At 47.3% G+C, this 19,964-nt stretch overlaps 1 protein-coding gene across 8 annotated transcripts in view; it reads left to right on the top strand.

Moving 5' to 3' along the window:
- Positions 1-19,964, top strand: part of NCOA2 (nuclear receptor coactivator 2) — a 260,761-nt gene that overhangs the window by 133,671 nt on the left and 107,126 nt on the right. For 7 of the 8 annotated variants that reach the window (XM_030553256.1, XM_030553257.1, XM_030553253.1 and 4 more), the window contains one exon: positions 13,504-13,608. In XM_030553256.1, the coding sequence (XP_030409116.1) occupies positions 13,523-13,608 (86 nt within the window). In that variant the 5' untranslated portion in view covers positions 13,504-13,522. Of the gene's footprint in view, positions 1-1,359; positions 1,573-13,503; positions 13,609-19,964 lie in introns of all 8 variants that reach the window. The other variant, XM_030553254.1, reaches the window with a different exon arrangement.

Genomic DNA, 19,964 nt, shown 5'->3' with positions numbered 1-19,964 from the left:
ACTCCCCCAAGCTTTAAAAAGTTTTTGAACCCTTTGAGGCATCAGTTGAGTTTCATGCACAGACCAAATAATATCTGAAATGTTCAGCTTCCATATTTTTTTGACCTTGATTAGCAGTGATTAAATATGCTGCGAGTACAGCAGTACTTTGTGAATATGCTTGCAATACAGATCGATTATATTAGCCACCCCAGTATTGCAGTACACTTCAGTAGAGAGATGCTCCAATAATTATTTTGGGAAAATTCTGTGACCTTTGTTATACAGAAGGTCAGACTAGATCAGGGATTGGCAACCTTTCAGAACTGGTGTGCCGAGTCTTCATTTATTCACTTTAATTTAAGGTTTTGTGTGTCGGTAATACATTTTAACATTTTTTAGAAGGTCTCTCTATAAGTCTATATATTATATAACTAAACTACTGTTGTATGTAAAGTAAACAGGGTTTTCAAAATGTTTAAGAAGTTTTATTTAAAATTAAATTAAAATGTTGATCTTATGCCGCCTGCCTGCTCAGCCCACTGCTGGCCTGGGGTTCCATTCACCTAGGCCGGCAGCGGGCTGAGTGGGTCCTGTGGCCAGGACCCCGGCTGGCAAGGGGCCAGCAGCCAGAACCCCAGGCTGGCAGCAGGCTGAGCGGGGCCGGCAGCCGGGACCCCGACTGGCAAGGGGCTGGCAGCCAGAACCCCAGACTGGCAACGGGCTGAGCGGGGCAGGACCCCAGACCGGCGGCGGGCTGAGAGGGCCCGGTGGCCGGGATCCCAGACCAGCAGCGGGCTGAGACACTGTGCGCATTTGTACATATCTTCAGCTAGACTTCTTGTGACCGACACGCTGAGTTATGCTATAATTTTATGAAAGGTGATAACCCTTTCCAGACCAGCCAGTTTCTTCAAGTACTTGTCTTGAGTATGTAAATACCGGAGATCAGCATCTTTTGGCCCTCAGCGACTATTGGTCTATGCCTGTGCTCTAAGTGCCCTAGGATCTACCTCTCGAAAGCATAAAAGGGCAAAACAGCACCAACTACTTCTCAGTTCCTTCTTACCTCCAATAGCTGAAAGAGAACTGTAAGCAGTGTCCTTTGACTCTTATATATTTGTATAGCTAGTTCTAAAAAGTGTGTTGATAGCTTTTAGGATAGTTATATTGAAGTATATACAGTTATGTTACTATTGGTTATTAGGTTTCTTGCTGAGTAACATTTTTGCCCTTTTTTCTGTTTCTCTGTACCGGGTGTTCATGGCTGTATAAACAAGTGAGGCAGCTATACCCCTTAATAATAGCCACTCCAAAAAGTTTGTTGTTTAGGTGAGGGACACATCATAAGCAAATGCTCTATTTGTTGTTTGTTTTCAGAATGAATTCAAAAAGTGAGACACCCACTTGAAACATTTTCTCTTGGATAAATCTTTGAGACCTGCCCCAGCTCCACGTAAACAGGAGTCACAGTCCAGCAATCTTCTGACAAGAATGCGCTGGTGAGCACTGGCTCTGCTTCCAGTTCCTGGACTTCTCCCTCTTCAGTGTACTCTGCAGCAGTTCCACCTCCCAAGTCCTTGTCCGAGAGGGGTAAGACATCTTCAGCGCTTTTTCAAAAATCATAAGCGCAGGTCACCAGCTGAGGGACCTCTAAGAAAAAGAGACAGAGATCACCTTATTCAGCCTTGTCAAGGGATAGCACAAGGCCTGATTATGGTCCCTCTGCCAAATTCATCTGTACCAGCTAAAGAACAGCCCTTCACAGTTTGTCCGCACTATTGGTGCAATGCTGCCTTCCGGGCTCTTGGTAATGACAATAGAGCTATCCATATGAGTGAGTGCTGGCTCCATCAATACAAATGTCATTTGCACAGTCTGTTTCGGCACCAAGGGCCACTAGTTTAAGGTCAGTGGTACCAACTCTATTGACAGCAAGAAATTTGATAGTGTCCACCCTTTCATCATCACAGAGAATTCCAATGTCAATATTGCATGCATTACACCTATAAGAAATGTCCCAAAAGAAATTACAGGGACTCCTGCTAGATCTGCTCCAGCACTAGAAGAGAAGTATTCCTTCCTTCTTCTCATGAGCCTCAGACCAGAGTAAAGAACGCGCTTCTAGTTATTCCCAAATCTCCGGTATCTCTAAGAGGGAGTTTAGGGCACGTGTGTATCAAATTAAGCATAGGGATATAGGAAGGGATGCTCTACCTAGTACCCCCATGACCTTCTACACAGTTTGCCTGTGGACCTCACTCCTGCTTTACTAGGCTTCTTGGGGCCCTCATCATCTTAGAAGGGCTTTCTCTACACACTCCAGGATCAGACCACCCCTTCTTGTGGCATGTTCAGGAGTTCAGCCTTATCAACCACAGGTGTCCCATGCTCAGCCATCACAACTATAGGCCTCTCATGAACAACAAGATCATCCTATTGAACTTGCCGTACCTGTCATTCCTTTATCATCACTTGATGAGTCTGCAGTCTCATCTATGCCATCACAGCCTGATAACTACAAAACTTTTCAGGATCTTCTTAGAAGAATGGATTTCAGTGGAGGTTGTGTACATAAAACCACAGAAGTTATTAGATACCTTGCACATTTTGTTACTGGAAAGACTGACAATGCCAATTAACAAAGGTTTGTTAGAACTGGTGTGGCAGTTACCAGCTATCTTACCTACAACATCAAGGAAAGTGGATAGGAAGAACCAAGTTCTTCTTCGAGTGATTGCTCACATCCATTCCAGTTAGGTGTGTGCGCCGCGCATGCACGCTCGTCGGAAACTTTTTACCCTAGCAACTCCAGTGGGCCGGCAGGTCGCCCCCTAGAGTGGCGCCGCCATGGCGCTCGATATATACCCCTGCCGGCCCTCCCGCTCCTCAGTTCCTTCTTACCGCCGTATCGGTCGTTGGAACTGTGGAGCACGGCATTGCTGTCCTCCCCGTCCCTAGCTCTCCTTGTTACTACCGTTGTTACTACAGTTGTTAGTTAGTCGTTAAGTATAGTTAGTTAATTAGTTGTAGTGTAAATAGTATTTGTATATAGTTGTTCGCCGGTCTGGGCTGTAGCCCTTCCCGGCACCGGGCTCATGCCTGGTTCGCCGGGCTTTAAGCAATGTGTGGCCTGTAAAAAGCCTATGCCAACCAGCGACCCTCACGACGCGTGTCTAAAGTGCCTGGGGGAATCGCACAGGTCGGACAAGTGCCGCATTTGCAAGGCTTTTAAGCCCAGAACAAAGAAGGAGAGAGATCAGAGACTCAGGACTCTCCTAATGGAAGCGGCACTTGACCCAGCAGCTTCGCAGGCCGTGATCTCGACGCCGGCACCGGATCGCACCGGCACCGGAAAGACTCCCCGGCACCGACCTTCCCCGGCACCGGGTGCAGAAACGAGACCATCAACATCTGCTACTCCAGCCAGGCAGACTCGAATGGAGCACCCGGCATCGACATCGGCCGCGGCACTACCGGCACCGTCGACTCCGGGCCCGGTGGGTCCGTCGAGTCCGGTACCGCCAAGCTCCCCCATAAGATCTGGGGTTGAGCTATTGGTCCCATACACTCCGGAGACCTTCGCCTCGGCACGGGACCTTATCGCCCTGACTGAGTCGACTCAGCCGCCACCCCCGGTACCTCCGGTGCGGGTAGCATCTAGGGGCAAGCCCATAATGACGGCACCGTCTCGGGATTCACGCTCGCGATAGAGGTCCCGACGCCACGGTCGCTCGAGATCCCGCCGCCGCTCGCAGTCCCGGCACCGCTCCCCTCGGCGGTACCGGTCGCACTCGCGGCACCGATGGACCTCCAGACGGTCACGGTCTGACTCCAGCCGTCGATACCGGCACCGTGACTCTAGGAGCCAGTCTCGCTGTCATTCACCGCGCCGGTCGACCTCCCAACACCGAGCTGGTGGCAGGTCCCGGTCCCGGTCGACCTCCCAGCACCACGTCGGTGGCAGGTCCCGATCCCGGCACCGAAGCAGCGGCCGGTACCGGTCCCGATCCCGGCACCGAGACAGAACCCGGTCCCGATCCCGGCGCCGCTATGACTCCCGGTACTGATCCCCGGCACCGAGAAGATCTTCGGTGCCGAACCGCGCAGACTCTTATCAGCCGCGGTCGGCCCCGCCATGGCCTTCTAGACAGCTGTCGCTGTCATCTCAAGCGGACAGCGTATATGCGCTGGGCACCGACAGACAGGCGGCATTATTCCAGGACCTCCGCAACAGGACCAGGGTCCGCAGCAGTGGGGGTTTGGGACACCCTGGGCGTACCATCAAGCCCAGGGCCCCCAACAGCTTCCTGCTAGGCCTGCAACGGCAGAGCACAGGGTGCCAGAGGCTTCATTGTCTCGCCCCCCTCCCTCCCCTGATGGAGAGGAAGGATCGAAGCAGCAGGACCCTGGTCTTCCTCCTGAGAGAGAGGCGAGGGCTGAGGGGGACCCCCCACTGGACACTTTCTTGCCAGGGGTCTCCTCATCCTCCTCCCCCGACGAAGCGGTGGCTGGCACTTCCTCCAGTAGCCCTCCTCCGCTAGATCTCAGGGCACACCAAGACCTCCTTAGGCGAGTAGCACAGAATCTGAGCTTGCAAGCCGAGGAGGTCTCTGAGATCGAGGACCCCATCGTCACCATCCTCTCATCCGATGCTCCCACCAGGGTCGCCCTACCCTTCATTAGGACGATCCAGGCCAACGCCAATACAATCTGGCAGTCACCGGCCTCCATCCCCCCTACGGCGAGGGGCGTCGAGAGGAAGTACATGGCCCCCTCCAAGGGCTACGAGTACCTCCACGTTCACCCGACACCATGTTCCCTGGTGGTGCAGTCGGTGAACGAGAGAGAGCGCCACGGACAGGAAGCCCCAGCCCCCAAATCCAAGGAGGCCAGGCGTATGGACCTCCTCGGCCGCAAGGTCTATTCGGCTGGGGCCCTTCAGCTCAGGGTTTCAAATCAGCAAGCCCTTCTTAGCAGATATGCTTTTAACGCATGGGTGGCAGCGGACAAGTTCAAAGAGCTGCTGCCACAGGAGGCCCGTCAAGAATTTGCGGCCATTCTGGACGAGGGCAAGAAGGTTGCACGAACCTCGTTACAGGCCTCTTTGGACGCTGCAGACTCGGCTGCCCGCACCCTCGCCTCGGGGGTAACGATGCGCCGCATCTCCTGGCTTCAGGTTTCTGGCCTTCCACCGGAGCTCCAATACACCATCCAGGACCTCCCGTTCGAAGGCCAGGGCCTGTTTTCAGAAAAGACAGACCCCAGACTGAAAAGTCTGAAAGACAATCGGGTCATTATGCGCTCCCTCGGGATGCACACGCCAGGAATGCAGCGCAGACCCTTCCGGCCACAGCAGCAACAGCAGCGTAGGCCATACCCCCAGTTCCGCCAACGGCAGGACCTTAATAGGCGCCGCAGCAGGAATGGAAGGCGTAGACATTTGGGGAACCAAGGGGGGCAGAATCAAAGCTCCTCCAAGCCCCCGCCTGGGCCCAAGCCTTCGTTTTGAAGGTACGCCCGAGGGCGCAATAACAGTTTCCCCCACAGATCCTTCCCCCTCGTTTTCCAACCGCCTTTCGTTTTTCCTTCTGGCATGGACCCAAATAACATCGGACCGCTGGGTCTTACGCACGGTGCAGACGGGATACCGCCTGCAGTTTATATCATTTCCTCCTTCCCGCCCCCCTTCCTCGTCCCTCTTCAGGGACCCCTCTCACGAGCAATTCCTTCGGCAGGAGGCACAGACGCTCCTCAACAAAGGAGCTATAGAGGCGGTTCCGGAAAACGAGAAAGGCAAGGGGTTTTACTCCCGTTACTTTCTGATCCCCAAGGCCAAGGGAGGCCTCAGGCCTATCCTCGACCTGCGAGAGCTCAACAAGTACCTAGTGAAGTTGAAGTTCCGCATGGTATCCCTGGGGACCATTACCCCATCCCTGGATCCAGGAGACTGGTATGCCACCCTCGACATGCAGGACGCTTATTTTCACATTGCCATTTGGCCACACCACAGACGTTTCCTTCGATTCGTGGTGGGCCGCCTTCACTACCAATTTGCAGTCCTCCCATTTGGCCTTTCTACGGCTCCGAGGGTATTCACAAAATGCATGGCTGTCGTTGTGGCACATCTTCGGCGCAGTCGTATCCACGTGTTCCCTTACCTAGACGATTGGTTAATTCGGGGCACGTCGGAGCTACAGTTTTGCAGCCACGTCCGCAGGATCACCGGCCTGTTTGCTACCTTGGGCCTCATGATCAACGTAGACAAGTCCACCCTGCTCCCCACGCAGAGGGTGGAGTTCATTGGGGCCGTCCTGGACTCCACCGTGGCCAGGGCTCTTCTGCCGTTACCAAGGTTCCAGGCATGGTCGGCGATCGTTCAGCGATTGCGGGCAGCCCCCTTAACATCAATACGGACATGTCTAACCCTGTTAGGCCACATGGCAGCATGCACATTTGTGACCGGTTACGCTCGGCTCCGCATGAGGCCCCTCCAGTCGTGGCTCATCGCACATTACCGGCCGGCAAGGCAACCACTAGACATGCTGATCACAGTTCCCCAGGGGGTGTTGGATTCTCTCAGCTGGTGGCTAGACCAGTCCGTAGTGTGTGCGGGGCTCCCATTCCACCCACCCCAGCCCTCGGTGTCCCTAACGACGGATGCCTCAGATCTTGGCTGGGGGGCCCACCTAGGATCCCTGAGAACACAAGGCCTGTGGTCCCCGCAGGAGGTGAAGCTGCACATCAACATGCGGGAGTTGAGAGCGGTCCGCCTTGCTTGTCAAGCGTTCTGTCACCAGCTTCGATGTCGTTGTGTCGCGGTGTTTACCGACAACACGACGACCATGTACTATATCAACAAGCAGGGCGGCACCAGATCCTCTCCCCTATGTCACGAGGCGATGCAACTCCGGGACTTTTGTGTAGCCCACTCCATTCACCTCACGGCTTCCTTTCTCCCCGGAGTACGGAACACGCTGGCAGACCGCCTGAGCAGATCCTTCCTCTCACACGAGTGGTCCCTTCGCCCGGACGTCGCCCTCTCGATCTTCCAGAGGTGGGGTTATCCCCGTGTGGACCTCTTCGCGTCCGGGGGGAACAGGAAATGCCAGGCGTTCTGCTCTTTTCAGGGCAGGGAACCCGGGTCTATAGCGGATGCCTTCCTTATTCCGTGGACGACCCACTTGTACTACGCGTTTCCCCTGTTCCCGCTGGTCCACAGGGTCCTTCTGAAGGTGCGCAGGGACAGGGCCCGCATGATCATGGTAGCCCCGGCGTGGCCCAGGCAACATTGGTACCCCATGTTGCTGGACCTGGCCTTAGCCTACCCAGTTCCCCTGCCCCTTCACCCGGACCTGATCACCCAGGAACACGGGACTCTCTGTCACCCGGACCTGCAGTCGCTGCACCTAGCGGCGTGGCTCCTGCGTGGCTGACCAGTTCTGAACTGCACTGCTCCACCCCGGTACGGGAGGTACTCTTGGGCAGCAGGAAGCCTTCCACTAGAGCGACATACTCGGCCAAGTGGAAGCGTTTCTCCTGTTGGTGCGTGGAGAAAGGTCTCCGCCCGATGGAAGTTTCGGTGGCCAATATTTTAGACTATATTTGGTCCCTCAAACAACAGGGCCTGGCGATTATCGTCCTTGCGGGTCCACCTGGCGGCTATCTCCACCTTTCACCCGGGTGGGGATGGCCGCTCCGTTTTTTCTCACCCGACGGTGACTAGATTCCTGAAGGGGCTGGAACGTTTATACCCTAACGTCCGACTCCCTACTCCAACCTGGGATCTTAACCTGGTGTTGTCTCGGCTCATGGGGCCCCCCTTCGAGCCGTTAGCTACTTGCTCCCTACTCTATCTCTCTTGGAAGCCTGCCTTTCTAGTAGCTATCACCTCAGCTAGACGGGTGTCGGAACTCCGGGCTCTCACGGTAGACCCCCCGTATACAGTCTTCCATAAAGATAAGGTGCAGCTGAGGCCACACCCGGCCTTTCTCCCCAAGGTGGTCTCAGCCTTCCGCATCAACCAAGAGATATTCCTCCCGTTTTTTTTCCCGAAACCTCACTCTTCAGGCAGGGAGCAACAGCTCCACTTGCTTGATGTCCGTAGGGCTCTCGCGTTCTATGTGGAGAGGACCAAACCGTTCCGCAAATCCCCCCAGCTTTTCGTGGCAGTAGCGGACCGCATGAAGGGGCTTCCCATTTCTTCGCAGAGGTTATCCTCATGGGTAATGACCTGTATCAGGACCTGCTATGACTTGGCCCACGTCCCTACGGGCCGTGTGACTGCACATTCTACCAGGGCGCAGGCGTCGTCGCTGGCTTTCCTCGCCCGTGTGCCCATCCAGGAAATCTGTCGGGCAGCGACCTGGTCATCGGTCCACACCTTTGCTTCCCATTACGCCCTGGTCCAGCAGTCAAGAGAGGATGCGGCCTTCGGATCTGCAGTACTCCATGCCGCTACTTCTCACTCCGACCCCACCGCCTAGGTATGGCTTGGGATTCACCTAACTGGAATGGATGTGAGCAATCACTCGAAGAAGAAAAGACGGTTACTCACCTTTGTAACTGTTGTTCTTCGAGATGTGTTGCTCACATCCATTCCACACCCGCCCTCCTTCCCCACTGTCGGAGTAGCCGGCAAGAAGGAACTGAGGAGCGGGTGGGCCAGCAGGGGTATATATCGAGCGCCATGGCGGCGCCACTCTAGGGGGCGACCTGCCAGCCCACTGGAGTTGCTAGGGTAAAAAGTTTCCGACGAGCGTGCACGTGCGGCGCGCACACCTAACTGGAATGGATGTGAGCAACACATCTCGAAGAACAACAGTTACAAAGGTGAGTAACCGTCTTTTCCTTTTTTGGGGTTGAGTATTTTTATGATTGCCCTTATACTTGGGTCACTTGTGGTCACTGCTGCCCGCAAGCACTTGAAACATAGCTGCAAGTCCATTCCAGATGAAATGAACCTAAACCTCTGGACGTCTTTGGGAGGAAGAACTTCTCCTTTTGACAGCCCCCAGTTAAGAATTACCAGCTACCAGGCACTCCTCTCCAAGTATGATTTCCTTAGCTGGCATAAGGTATCAGACTTTGTTGATGGGCTGCTGCAGGAATGAAGAGAGGAATTGTGATTTCTTATTGCTGAGGAGCAGTTAGTGGCATGAACCTCACTGCCGGCTGCAACAGATGCTTCAGACACAGCAGCAAGGTCAATGGCAACTGCTCTGACAGTGGGGCAAGTATCATCATTGCAGTCCCCAGGAATTCCCCAAGAAGTGCATAACACAACTGAAGTTCTTCTCTTTGAGGATTCTCATCTATTTAGCTGCAAAACAGACAATGCCTTGCACTCCTTGAAAGATTTTCAGGCAACGCTAAGATCACTGGGAGTATCAACCCAGAAAGATACAGTCTAAGCATCAGACTTTTCCCAGAGAGGCTCCAGCATCTTTGAGTATATGTTCAATAGGCAGCAGGTTTAAAACAAACAAAAGGAAGTATTTTTTTCACACAGCACACAGTCAACCTGTGGAACAGAGGATGTAGGCCAAGACTATAACTGGATTCAAAAAAAGAACTAAATAAATTCCTGGATGATAGGTCCATCAGTGGCTGCCAGCCAGGATGGGCAGGGGTGATGTCCTTAGCCTCTGCTTGCCAGAAGTTGGGAATGGATGATGGGGGATGGATCACTTGATGATTACCTGTTCTGTTCTTTCCCTCGGGGCTCCTGGCATTGGCCACTATCGGAAGACAAGATACCGGGCTAGATGGACCTTTAGTCTGACCCAGTGTGGCCGTTCTTACTGCTTGTTGTTCGTTTTTGTATTAATATTAATATTGATTGAATCTGATCTGGGGTTCATACTCTTGTGCTGAACAGCTAGCCTTTAATTTCCTAATTGAAGTAGTCTGTATTTTTTTCTTTTTTCAAGACTAGTTCATTGTGGATTATTTTAGCTTTGAAAACAACATTCCAGTTGATTTTGGGACTTGCTCTATATGTACACTAGAGGAAGGTGATTCTTATAATCTGATGAACTTTCTCTCCAAACTAGTTCATATGGGAAGAAGTTCTTATAGATTCTTTATTAAGATTTTCTAATTAGGAGGATAAGCAGACTTTGGGGGTCACTTTGTTAGTGTGTATGCTCCAGCTCCTCGGCCTGCTACTTATGCAAAGAGATGCCCATCCTTTTCTTGTCATCTCAGGGATAATATGGTCGTGCTGCTATTCACTACCTGGTCTAAGTTTTCCACAACTCTCCCACCTCTTGTTGGGTGGAGGGAGCTTCAGGAAGTCTCCACAGTTTTCTAATTTACATTAAACCACTTCAGGCATTGCTTGTTCATTTGAAATGGAGAATTTATAGAAAATTCCCTTGAGCGTTTTGGTCTCTAAAACAATAAACTAGCCTCTTTAGAAATGAGAAAATAACCTATCTATATTTTGACTTCTCTGAAGATCTTGATTAACTGGATTCCCTCATGCCAAAAGTTTTTCAAAACCACCTTTTTGGTCATTCTGTTACATCTATAAAAATATACCAATTCTGGCTAAATTATGCTTGAAGTTTGATTCTCGCTTGTCATGGAACAGAAAAATTGAACAGTCCAGCAGGCACTGAGGCACTGGCAAGTTTGTGCGTAGGAAACAGTGGATGGTACAGAGCTGTAATGGTGTGGCTACTTGTCCTGTAAGCAGGAGCTGGCCAGGTTCTTTCCTCCACTCTCTACTTTGCAGTAGGTCTTCAGCGACTCAGCCCGCCAGCTGAGTCGCACGCTGTCTGTATGTGAAACAAACAAAACAGACACTTTCTGCGGTAACCCAATCCAATGAACAGTTGGCCCTTCCTAAAGGCCTGTCTCTGGGCCTGATTAATGTAACCGCTTCAGGTATTGCCCCCTTCTCAATTCCAAACGAAACTTGTCACTTCTTCAACCTTTGCCTACTCTGGTGGGGGGGACGTGGGCCTGTCCACTACTCCGGGTCTCAACCCAGGGACCCTATGACTAACAGCCATGTGCTGCTTCCTTCATTAATGGCTATTGCTGCATTCTCTGGGCTGATTCCTACTCTGTCCTAGCAACTTCTTGGGTCCTTGGCCTGTTCCCTGTTTAAGCAGGGTCTCTCCTCTTCTTACTTAGAGAGTCTGTTAACAATCTTTGCCATGGGCGGTGCGTATTGTAGGCGGTGGGAGGCTATGCCTCCCCAAACCACTTGGTGTGGCTCCACCCATAATCTGCTCAGAAGACACCCTCTGGTTTGCCCTTCCTCTTTGGCCCCAGCCCAGGCAGGCTGGCTGTTTCTAGGAAAGCATGTTGGGGCTTGAGCTAGGGTGGCCGTGGCCGGGATTTGGGGTGGCTGGGGCTGCTTGGGGAGAGGGTGGGCTGGGGGTGCTCGGGGTCATGCACTGCCCACCTGATGCTTCGGGGTTTGGGGGTGCCATGCACCACCCACCCGGCACTCAGGGAGGGGCGGCTCTGTGCTTCAGCAGGGGAGGGGAGGGATGGGGCCAGCCAGCGGCTAGCCTCCCTGAGCTGGCAGGTCACCTACCACCCATGGTCTTTGCCCTGTTCTCTCAGGGTTCTTTCTCCCAGGCCTCAGTGCCTGGAGAACTTCACAGTCCTATCTCAGGGTTTCTCCCCAATCTCTCCACCTATGGAATCTCCCAGCCTTCCACTCCTTCTGGTCCCAGCCAGCGACTGCTCTGTCCAGCTGCTGCAGTTTCTTCAGACACCCACGGGTACCATTTTTCCTCTTCTGGCTCCAGCCGGCAATTGAGCTTTCCAGGTCCTGCAACTCCTTTCATATGAGCCTGCTAGGCTCTGATTGGCTGCCTCCCCTGCAGCTTGGAGGACCCAGCTCTACTGGCCTTTTTTCTGGGGCATGGTATGGTAGGGACTGCAGAGCCTTCCAAAGGGCCTCAATGGACCTGGTATACCCTATCACAAGGGCCAGAAATTTTAAGTGCTAAGAATGGGAATCCTGACCTATCTTGTGCTAGAATCTGATCAAATGATGTCTCCAGTGATGTGGAATTACAAGTAGTCAGTTAGCCTTTTCTGTCAATATTTGACAGTAACATGATTTAAAGTTCTGCTGTTGCAAACCAGATATTTTAATTTTTGTAAGGACAGATAATTTTAGATTTGGGTCATGACAGTACTATAGCTGTTTAAGAAAAATAAACATGGGTGGTCATTTTTATTTCTTCCTATATTTGGAAAGTTGGCCAGATTTCTTGCACCATTTTTATTGTATTTGTTAAGGGAGGGCTCCACTATCAAAAGAGGATTAAAACCCAAAAAACTAAAGTTACTGCATATCCTACTAATACTTCTACACAAGACATGTGGACAAAAGCTTATTCAGGTGGTTGGCAAAACTTGAATATTAATACCAGATTTAGTATAGTATCTCAAAAGTCCCCAAAGCTTTGTTTCCTGGATGAAAATGTGACTGGGGGTTTCTTTCGTGTCTGTAACTTAGTAGTGCTTGTTATTCTATCACGATGTGTACAAACTGGTACATGAACTATGGTGGGAATTTTGAATTGTTTGATATAGTGCTTTGTGGATTTCTGAGATATTTATACAGTGGCATCCTATTAAGTTTGGAACCAATAGGTAACAAAGAAATTTTGTAACTGACAGTTCCCATCTCAAAAAAGATTTTCTAGTAGGAAATTGAGCCCAGATATGAGGATGCAAAGAGAAGCTTCTTTTTCTTTTCTCACAAAGTAGAGAGCCACAAGAACTCTAGTCTTAAGACTGTGCAAAGCTGCTTTAGAGGAGGCTTAGCCTTTTACTACTTCAGCCCCAAGGACTAGGGGTGAAAGTCACCCTCATGCAGAGAGCCCTTATGAAGTTTATACACCACTTAAACCTCTCTACTGCCCTTTTCTGGCAGGCTGTGGCAGGGCCACAAGGCTTCCAGCACAGCTGGAGCCCTGAGCCCTGGTGCCCCCTGCGGCAGTGGAGCCTGAAGCCCCGTGGGGCATCGCACCCCCGAAACTGGTTAGTGGCTCCCCAGGGGGTCATGGATGTCTAGTTGAGAACTGCTGTTCTAGAGGATGCTGGTGGTGTGCAGATGCATATAAAACATGGAGTTCGGATTGTGAGTCAGATACAATCTAATTACTATGGATGCAATTGAATGTGGATCTAAATTTTGGTATCTGCGCAGGGCTCTGCTGATTCTTCACTGGGCCTTCTAGGCGTTACAATGACACAAATATTAACAGTGTGTGTGTTGCTCTAATGGATTATGGTTTTACAGGTTATTTGCCCTTTGAAGTAGATTTAACAACTCTACATCCAAAATTAAATGTGTATTCATTGGTTATAGCAGTTATTGACATACTCATTCCATGATACTGCATGCAGACTTGTGAAACTTGATATTTTAACTTTTAACTAAAGCTACATGTGTCCCCTTTTTAGGTCAGTTATGTTTCATTTAAGTATAGACAAGAAGAAAAGATGTCCATCTACTCTAACCCTTTCCCCCCTTCATTTTTTTAGTTGCTGATATGTGTTCAAGATGAGTGGGATGGGAGAAAATTCCTCTGACCCATCCAGGGCAGAGTCAAGAAAGCGCAAGGAATGCCCTGATCAGCTTGGACCCAGGTTAGTTCACTTGTGTTTTGAAGAAGTGGTTCATTAATATTTTGAAGAGGTAAATGACTACATAAAAGCTAAATATTCTTCTCTTTCAAGTATTGTCTGTGTGGCTCCTACTCTAGGTGTGCATGTACGTCGTGTACAAGATTGAAATCTCTGAACACCAGTTTCTCTCAGGACACACCTGCACTCTGTGTGCCTCTCTAAGTTTCCCTTGTGAGTGCATAAAGGGCAAAATGGCCACAGGAGTTCCTCTTCCATTCATAGCAGTGAGACAGAACCAGGCTATGTCTGCCAGCCGCCCCTTAGTGCATTTTCTCGTTTTCTTTTTCATTTCTTTTTTTGTTTTTGTTTTTTGTAGGAAGTTTTAACAGGCTTATAAATTCTTGCTGTGACAAAACAAGAATAATTACAACAGTGAACTTTTGTTTAGGGGAATGTCATACAATAATATAATCATACCATATACAAGAGAGAGCATAGCAAGTTGTTTCTGGTGAATTTATTAAATTGAGTTTATTAAAGTTACTGAGACCAAGCATATCTAGCAAATATTAATAATCAAAAAATTGGGCAAGTTTGCTGGGGCTTTTTCTGTCTTGAATATTGAATAAAAGGTAACCAAATTTGTCTGTTTTTCTGGGTACATAATTGGGGCATTAATTTTTCCATAATATTCCATATTATTCTGAACCATTCTTTTAGAGTTGGATTATTTTTCTTTTTCCAGTAGTGTAGCAGGTACCAGAAAATGAAAGATTAATTCTTCATTTTCTCTTTGTGTGACCATGTCTGTCTGCTAGGAAGCCCCAGGAGGATTACCAAAGGATCATTTGGTAATAAATATCCAAGAATTGTTGATATTTCTTTACAGTTAGCATCAATGTCTAAAGAAAACCATTACTTTGAGAAAGCACGTCCACCAGTAATGCATGCAGATTTCTCTTTCACCACAACATCTCCAACATTTGTTCCCATTCAGTCTCTGGTGGTGGTTTGTTTTTTGTTTTTTGTTTTTAATTTGACTGGTATAAGGAACCATTGAAACAGTATTTTAAAGAAATATTCTTTGATCATGCAACAGACTGAGGTTGCTGGTCTTCTTTTCCAGATCAAATCCTAGTCCTCTGGTGTAATGTGTCTATCCAGTTCCTTTTCCCAGTTTATCATTTATGGATATTTTTTGCTAAGAACGTTATCTGCAAAGATTGTTACAAATTAGTTATATTTTCCCCCCTAATTGACCATCGCTTCTACTAATGTGAGATTTTTGTATAAAACAACGTATTCCCTAACTTGAAAGTATTGGTACAAAGGGAGAGTGGGTCATTCATTTCAAGTTAGTTTTGATCTCTAAATGGGTTAAAAAAGTTTCTTTACTGAATAGTCATTCCATGGTTCTCCTAATCTTTAAAACTGCGTGGTTCATAATTTGGGTTAAGATCTGGATTATCTGCAATGGGTGTCATTGGTGAGGGAGAAAAGTTTATCTTATCTCTAGTTCTATCACTAACCCATGGAGTAGCCTTTGCTAAAGGATGTGTATAAATTTCTGGAGAGCGTGATTTTTTTAGAATTAATCCATGGTAGTTTAGCAATAGTTACACCACCATAATTTTCTTACTCAGTAAAGACCCAGTGTTTGGCTGAGTTAGAAAACCTCAATCCACTACTGCTCTGAGCTGGCTGACATGTTAGTACCATAGAATATTTGGAACAGCTAGTCCATCCTGCTTAATTGGTTTCATATAAATTCTGACAACATCCTCTGTATTCCTACTAGGAAGTTATCTGGGATGATTACGTAAAGTTTTTGAAACCAGAAAAATATCCTTGCTGAAATGTTCATTTTGACTAAGGCTATTCTTCCAAACCAAGAAAGTATATACTTCCCCCTCAGCCCTCCAGATTTTTTTCAATTGCTGAAGTAGTGGTTTGACATTTAAATCATAGATCTCTTCTACACTGTTTGAGATTTGAATTCCAAGGGTTCTTACAGAATTTGTTGCCCATTTTTACCCAAATGTTTTCTAGAGGAATGACTTCTGAGAATCTGGCAAATTTATAGCTAGCATTTCAGATTTGGCATAACTTTAAATGCTTTCACAAAGTCATGGATTTTCTTAGACACTTATTTTAGGGAAACTTTTGGGTTAGATAAAAATAATATATCAGCATATATGAAGCTATTTTCTGATGTGTTCCTTCAAGTTTTATTCCTGTGAAAAATTCATTATTCCTTATCCCCTGTGAAAAAGGCTAAGTGACCAGTGAAAAAAGTGAAGAAGACAATGGACATCTTTTCCTACTCCCTCTCTGTAACTCAGACAGGGCAGATTTAATCCCATTAATTTGCACCACTGCTTTTGGACTGATATAAAGAACATTTATCCATTTAAGGAACCAAGGGACCAATGTTCATCTGGGACAGGACTTGAAACAAAGAGGTCTACTCTAGTCTACTCTTTCTCTGGATCAAGTGATAACAAAAGAAATGGATCTTTTTGATCTGGCATTATGGATGATTCCAAGTACTCTCTGAATATTGTCTGACGTTTGTCTATCCTGAACAAAGACAGTTTGATTTGGGTTTATGTTATGGCTGTCGCTTAATCACAGTTAACTCATGCGATTTAACTCAAAAAATTAATAGTGATTAAAAAAAAAGTTAATCGTGATTAATCGCACTGTTAAACAATCAAATACCAATTGAAACTTATTAAATATTTTGGATGTTTTTCTACATTTTCAAATATATTGATTTCTATTACAACAAGGAATACAAAGTATACAGTGCTCCTTTATATTATTATTATTTATTATAAATATTTGCACTGTAAAAATGATAAAAGAAATAGTATTTTTCAATTCACCTCAGTGCAGTCTCTTTATCGTGAAAGTGTAACTTAAAAATGTAGATATTAGATTTTTTTAAATTATATAACTGCACCCAAAACCAAAACAATGTAGAACTTTAGAGCCAAAAGTCCACTCAGTCCTACTTCTTATTCAGGCAATTGCTAAGACAAACAAGTTTGTTTACATTTATGGGAGATATTGCTGCCTGCTTCTTATTTACAACGTCACCTGAAAGTGAGAACAGGCATTTACATGTCCCTTTTTTGTAGCCGGCATTACAAAGAATTTACATGCCAGATAAGCTAAACATATGTATGCTCCTTCATGTTTCAGCCCCATTCCAGAGGACATGCTTCCATGCTGACAATGCTCATTAAAAAAAAAAAGTGTCAGTTAAATTTGTGACACAATTCTCCCCTGAGGTGTTCAATGTCTCCTGCTCTGTTTTACCCACATTCTGCCATATTTTTCATGTTGTAGTTGTCTCGGATGATGACCCAGGACATGTTTGTTTTAAGAACACTTTCACACCAGATTTGACAAAATGCAGAGAGGGTACCAATGTGAGATTTCGAAAGATAACTACAGCACTTGTCCAAGGTTTAAAAATCTGAAGTGCTGTCCAAAATCTGAGAGGGAGGAGGTATAGAGCATGCTTTCAGAAGTCTTAAAAGAGCAACAGTCTGATGCAGAAACTACAGAACCAGAACCATCAGAAAAGAAAGTCAACCTTCTGCTGGTGGCATCTGACTCAGATAATAAAAAGGACCTGCATCTGCCCGCTCTGCTTTGGATCGGTATCAAGCAGAACCCATGGTTGAAGCATAAAGGGACATATGCATCTTTAGCTCATTTGGCACGTAAATATCTTGCAACGCCAGCTACAACAGTGCCATGCGAATACCGGTTCTCACTTTCAGGTGACATTGCTGCCTGCTTCTTGTTTACATTATTCCTGCAAATTGTACCCAAACTTATTTGTCTGAGCAATTGGTTGAAGTAAGACTGAGTGGACATGTAGGCTCTAAAGCAGGGGTCCCAAATACAGTGCCTGTGGGTGCCATGCGCCCGCTGGGGCATCTAACTGCGCCCACATACTGGCCAGTGGACGAGCATCTGCCAAAATGCCGCTGACAAGCTGCGTCATTCAGAGGCGTCGCCTCAGAAATGCTGCCTATTGACATTGCCACTTATCAGCGGAATTTCGGCAGATGGTCGTCCACCGCCACGGACCTCCGTGGCTCATTGTCTGGCGCCCACCAGATGAAAAAGGTTGAGGACCACTGCTCTAAAGTTTTACATTGTTTTATTTTTGAATGCAGTTATTTTTTATACATAATTCTACATTAGTAAGTTCAACTTTCATGTTAAAGAGATTACACTACAGTACTTGTACAGTAACTCTTCATTTAAGTCGTCTCAGTTAACATTTCGTTGTTATGTTGCTGATCAATTAGAGAACATGCTAATTTAAAGTTGTGCAATGCTCTCTTATAACGTCATTTGGCAGCTGCCTGCTTTGTCCACTGCTTGTGGGAAGAGCAGCTCGTTGCAGCTAGCTGTGTGGGGCTTGGAACGGGGGTGGACCGGCGGCCTCCCATCAGCTCCCCGTTCCGCCCAGCAGTTCTATCAGTTGCTGGCTGCCTGCCCCCCACTGCCTTGTGCTGCACCTGCCCTCTGCCTTGGAGCTGCTCCCCGGAGCCTCCTGCTTGCTGTGGGGGGGGGCGGAGGGGGAAGAGAGGAACTAATGTCAGGGTGTCCCCCTCCCCCCTGCTCTCTGGAAGATGGGGTAAGCAGGGTGCAGGAGCAGGCAGGGGGACACACAACAGGGCTCAGGATGCAGGGAGCTTCCTGGCAGCAGCTGCTATCTTAGCTTGCTAACTAACTTAAAAAGGCAGTGTACTTAGAGTGGGGTCAGCATACTTAAAGGAGCAATGCACATCTCACACGCATGCACACGCACACACACACACGGTGTGTGTCTCTGTGTCTGTCTGCCATGCTGTCTCCCCTCCCTCCCTTCGTGCTGTCTTGTAGAGTGTGAGGCTACATTAACAACGAGTTAAACCTTGAGGACTCAGCCAATTGCTAGTTCATCATTTAGCAGTAAGGCATTCCCCGGGAAATATCCCACCCTCTGACTTCACCAGCTCAACCAAGCTTCACAATCATCATCTCTGTGTACCAGTAATAAATTGTTTGTTTAAAACTTATACTGTGTGTGTGTGTGTGTGTGTGTGTGTATTAGTCTTTTGTCCGGTGAAAAAAATTTCCCTGGAACCTAACACCCCCCCCATTTACATTAATTTTTATGGAAAAATTGGATTTGCTTAACATAGTTTTGCTTAAAGTCACATTTTTCAGGAACATAACTACAACGTTAAGCGAGGAGTTATTGTATTAGGTGAATTGAAAAATACTATTTTCTTTTGGTGTTTTACAGTGCAAATATTTATAATAAAAATAAATATAAAGTGAGCAATGTACACTTGGTATTCTGTGTTGTAATTGAAATCAATATATTTGAAAATGTAGAAAACACCCAAAAATATTTAAATAAATGGTATTCTATTGTTTAATAACACGATTAATCATGATTAATTTTTTAATTGCTTGACAGCCCTAGTATATAAAAACTGAGAGTATGGATTGCTGTTGGCTCACTAGTATTTTTGCTAAGTTGTTTTTGTCATGAGCCTATAAAAGCAGCATAAGGTAAGATCTTTTTCAACTTTAAGGAGAATGACAGCAGTAGCTTCTTTTCATAAGTTTGTGGAAGTTTCTTCCCTAACAGAATGGCATTGAAGGTACCCCACAAGTAACCCACTAATACCTTATTAAATACCTTGTAAACTTTACCTGGAAAGCCATCAGTCTGGAATGTTACCACTTTTTATACTTCCTATTGCCTCTGAGATTTCCTATTCTGTTGTTTCTTTATCTGTAGCACATTTTCTATAAATTTAACCAATTAGGGTTAATTTCCCTATAAATCTCCCCTTTTTTGTTTTTCGTAACATTTTTTTCTTTAAATGTATTCCTTGCCCCAGAAAAAGCCCCAAGCAAACAAACAAAACTCTTTTTCCTCCTTGGTGTGCTGTGCCACAATCACTTCAATAGTAGACTCAAAGCCTTCAGGCTTCGAACCTGCCCATCTTGTGATAGTCTCACCCACTCTTGTAGATGGTTACAATCATGGTTAATTTTGACCCAGTGAGAGCTATGTGCCTGACCAGTGCCCTGTCCACCAATCCTTCTCAAGAACAAGAAAATCCAGTGACATTATGTATACCAGACCAGTCTGAGAGAGACAGTTTTGACCTAGAATAATAGGCATCAGTCTCTTAAGATGGGACCTTCTACTTCCAAGTTTCAATCTCTCTGTGTCCCCATCAGCCAGGATCCAACTCCCAAGACTGGTATAGTAAGAAGTCTGACCTGGCACCATTGACAAGTCCACCTCAGCATCTGTGGCTAGTCCCAGGCACTAAAGACTAGTACTG

This window comes from Gopherus evgoodei, chromosome 2 (assembly GCF_007399415.2).
Source record: "Gopherus evgoodei ecotype Sinaloan lineage chromosome 2, rGopEvg1_v1.p, whole genome shotgun sequence".
In the NCBI taxonomy this organism is placed as follows: Eukaryota; Metazoa; Chordata; order Testudines; family Testudinidae; genus Gopherus; species Gopherus evgoodei.
Note: the sequence above shows the minus strand (reverse complement) of the source record. Positions and strands in the feature narration are given on the sequence as shown.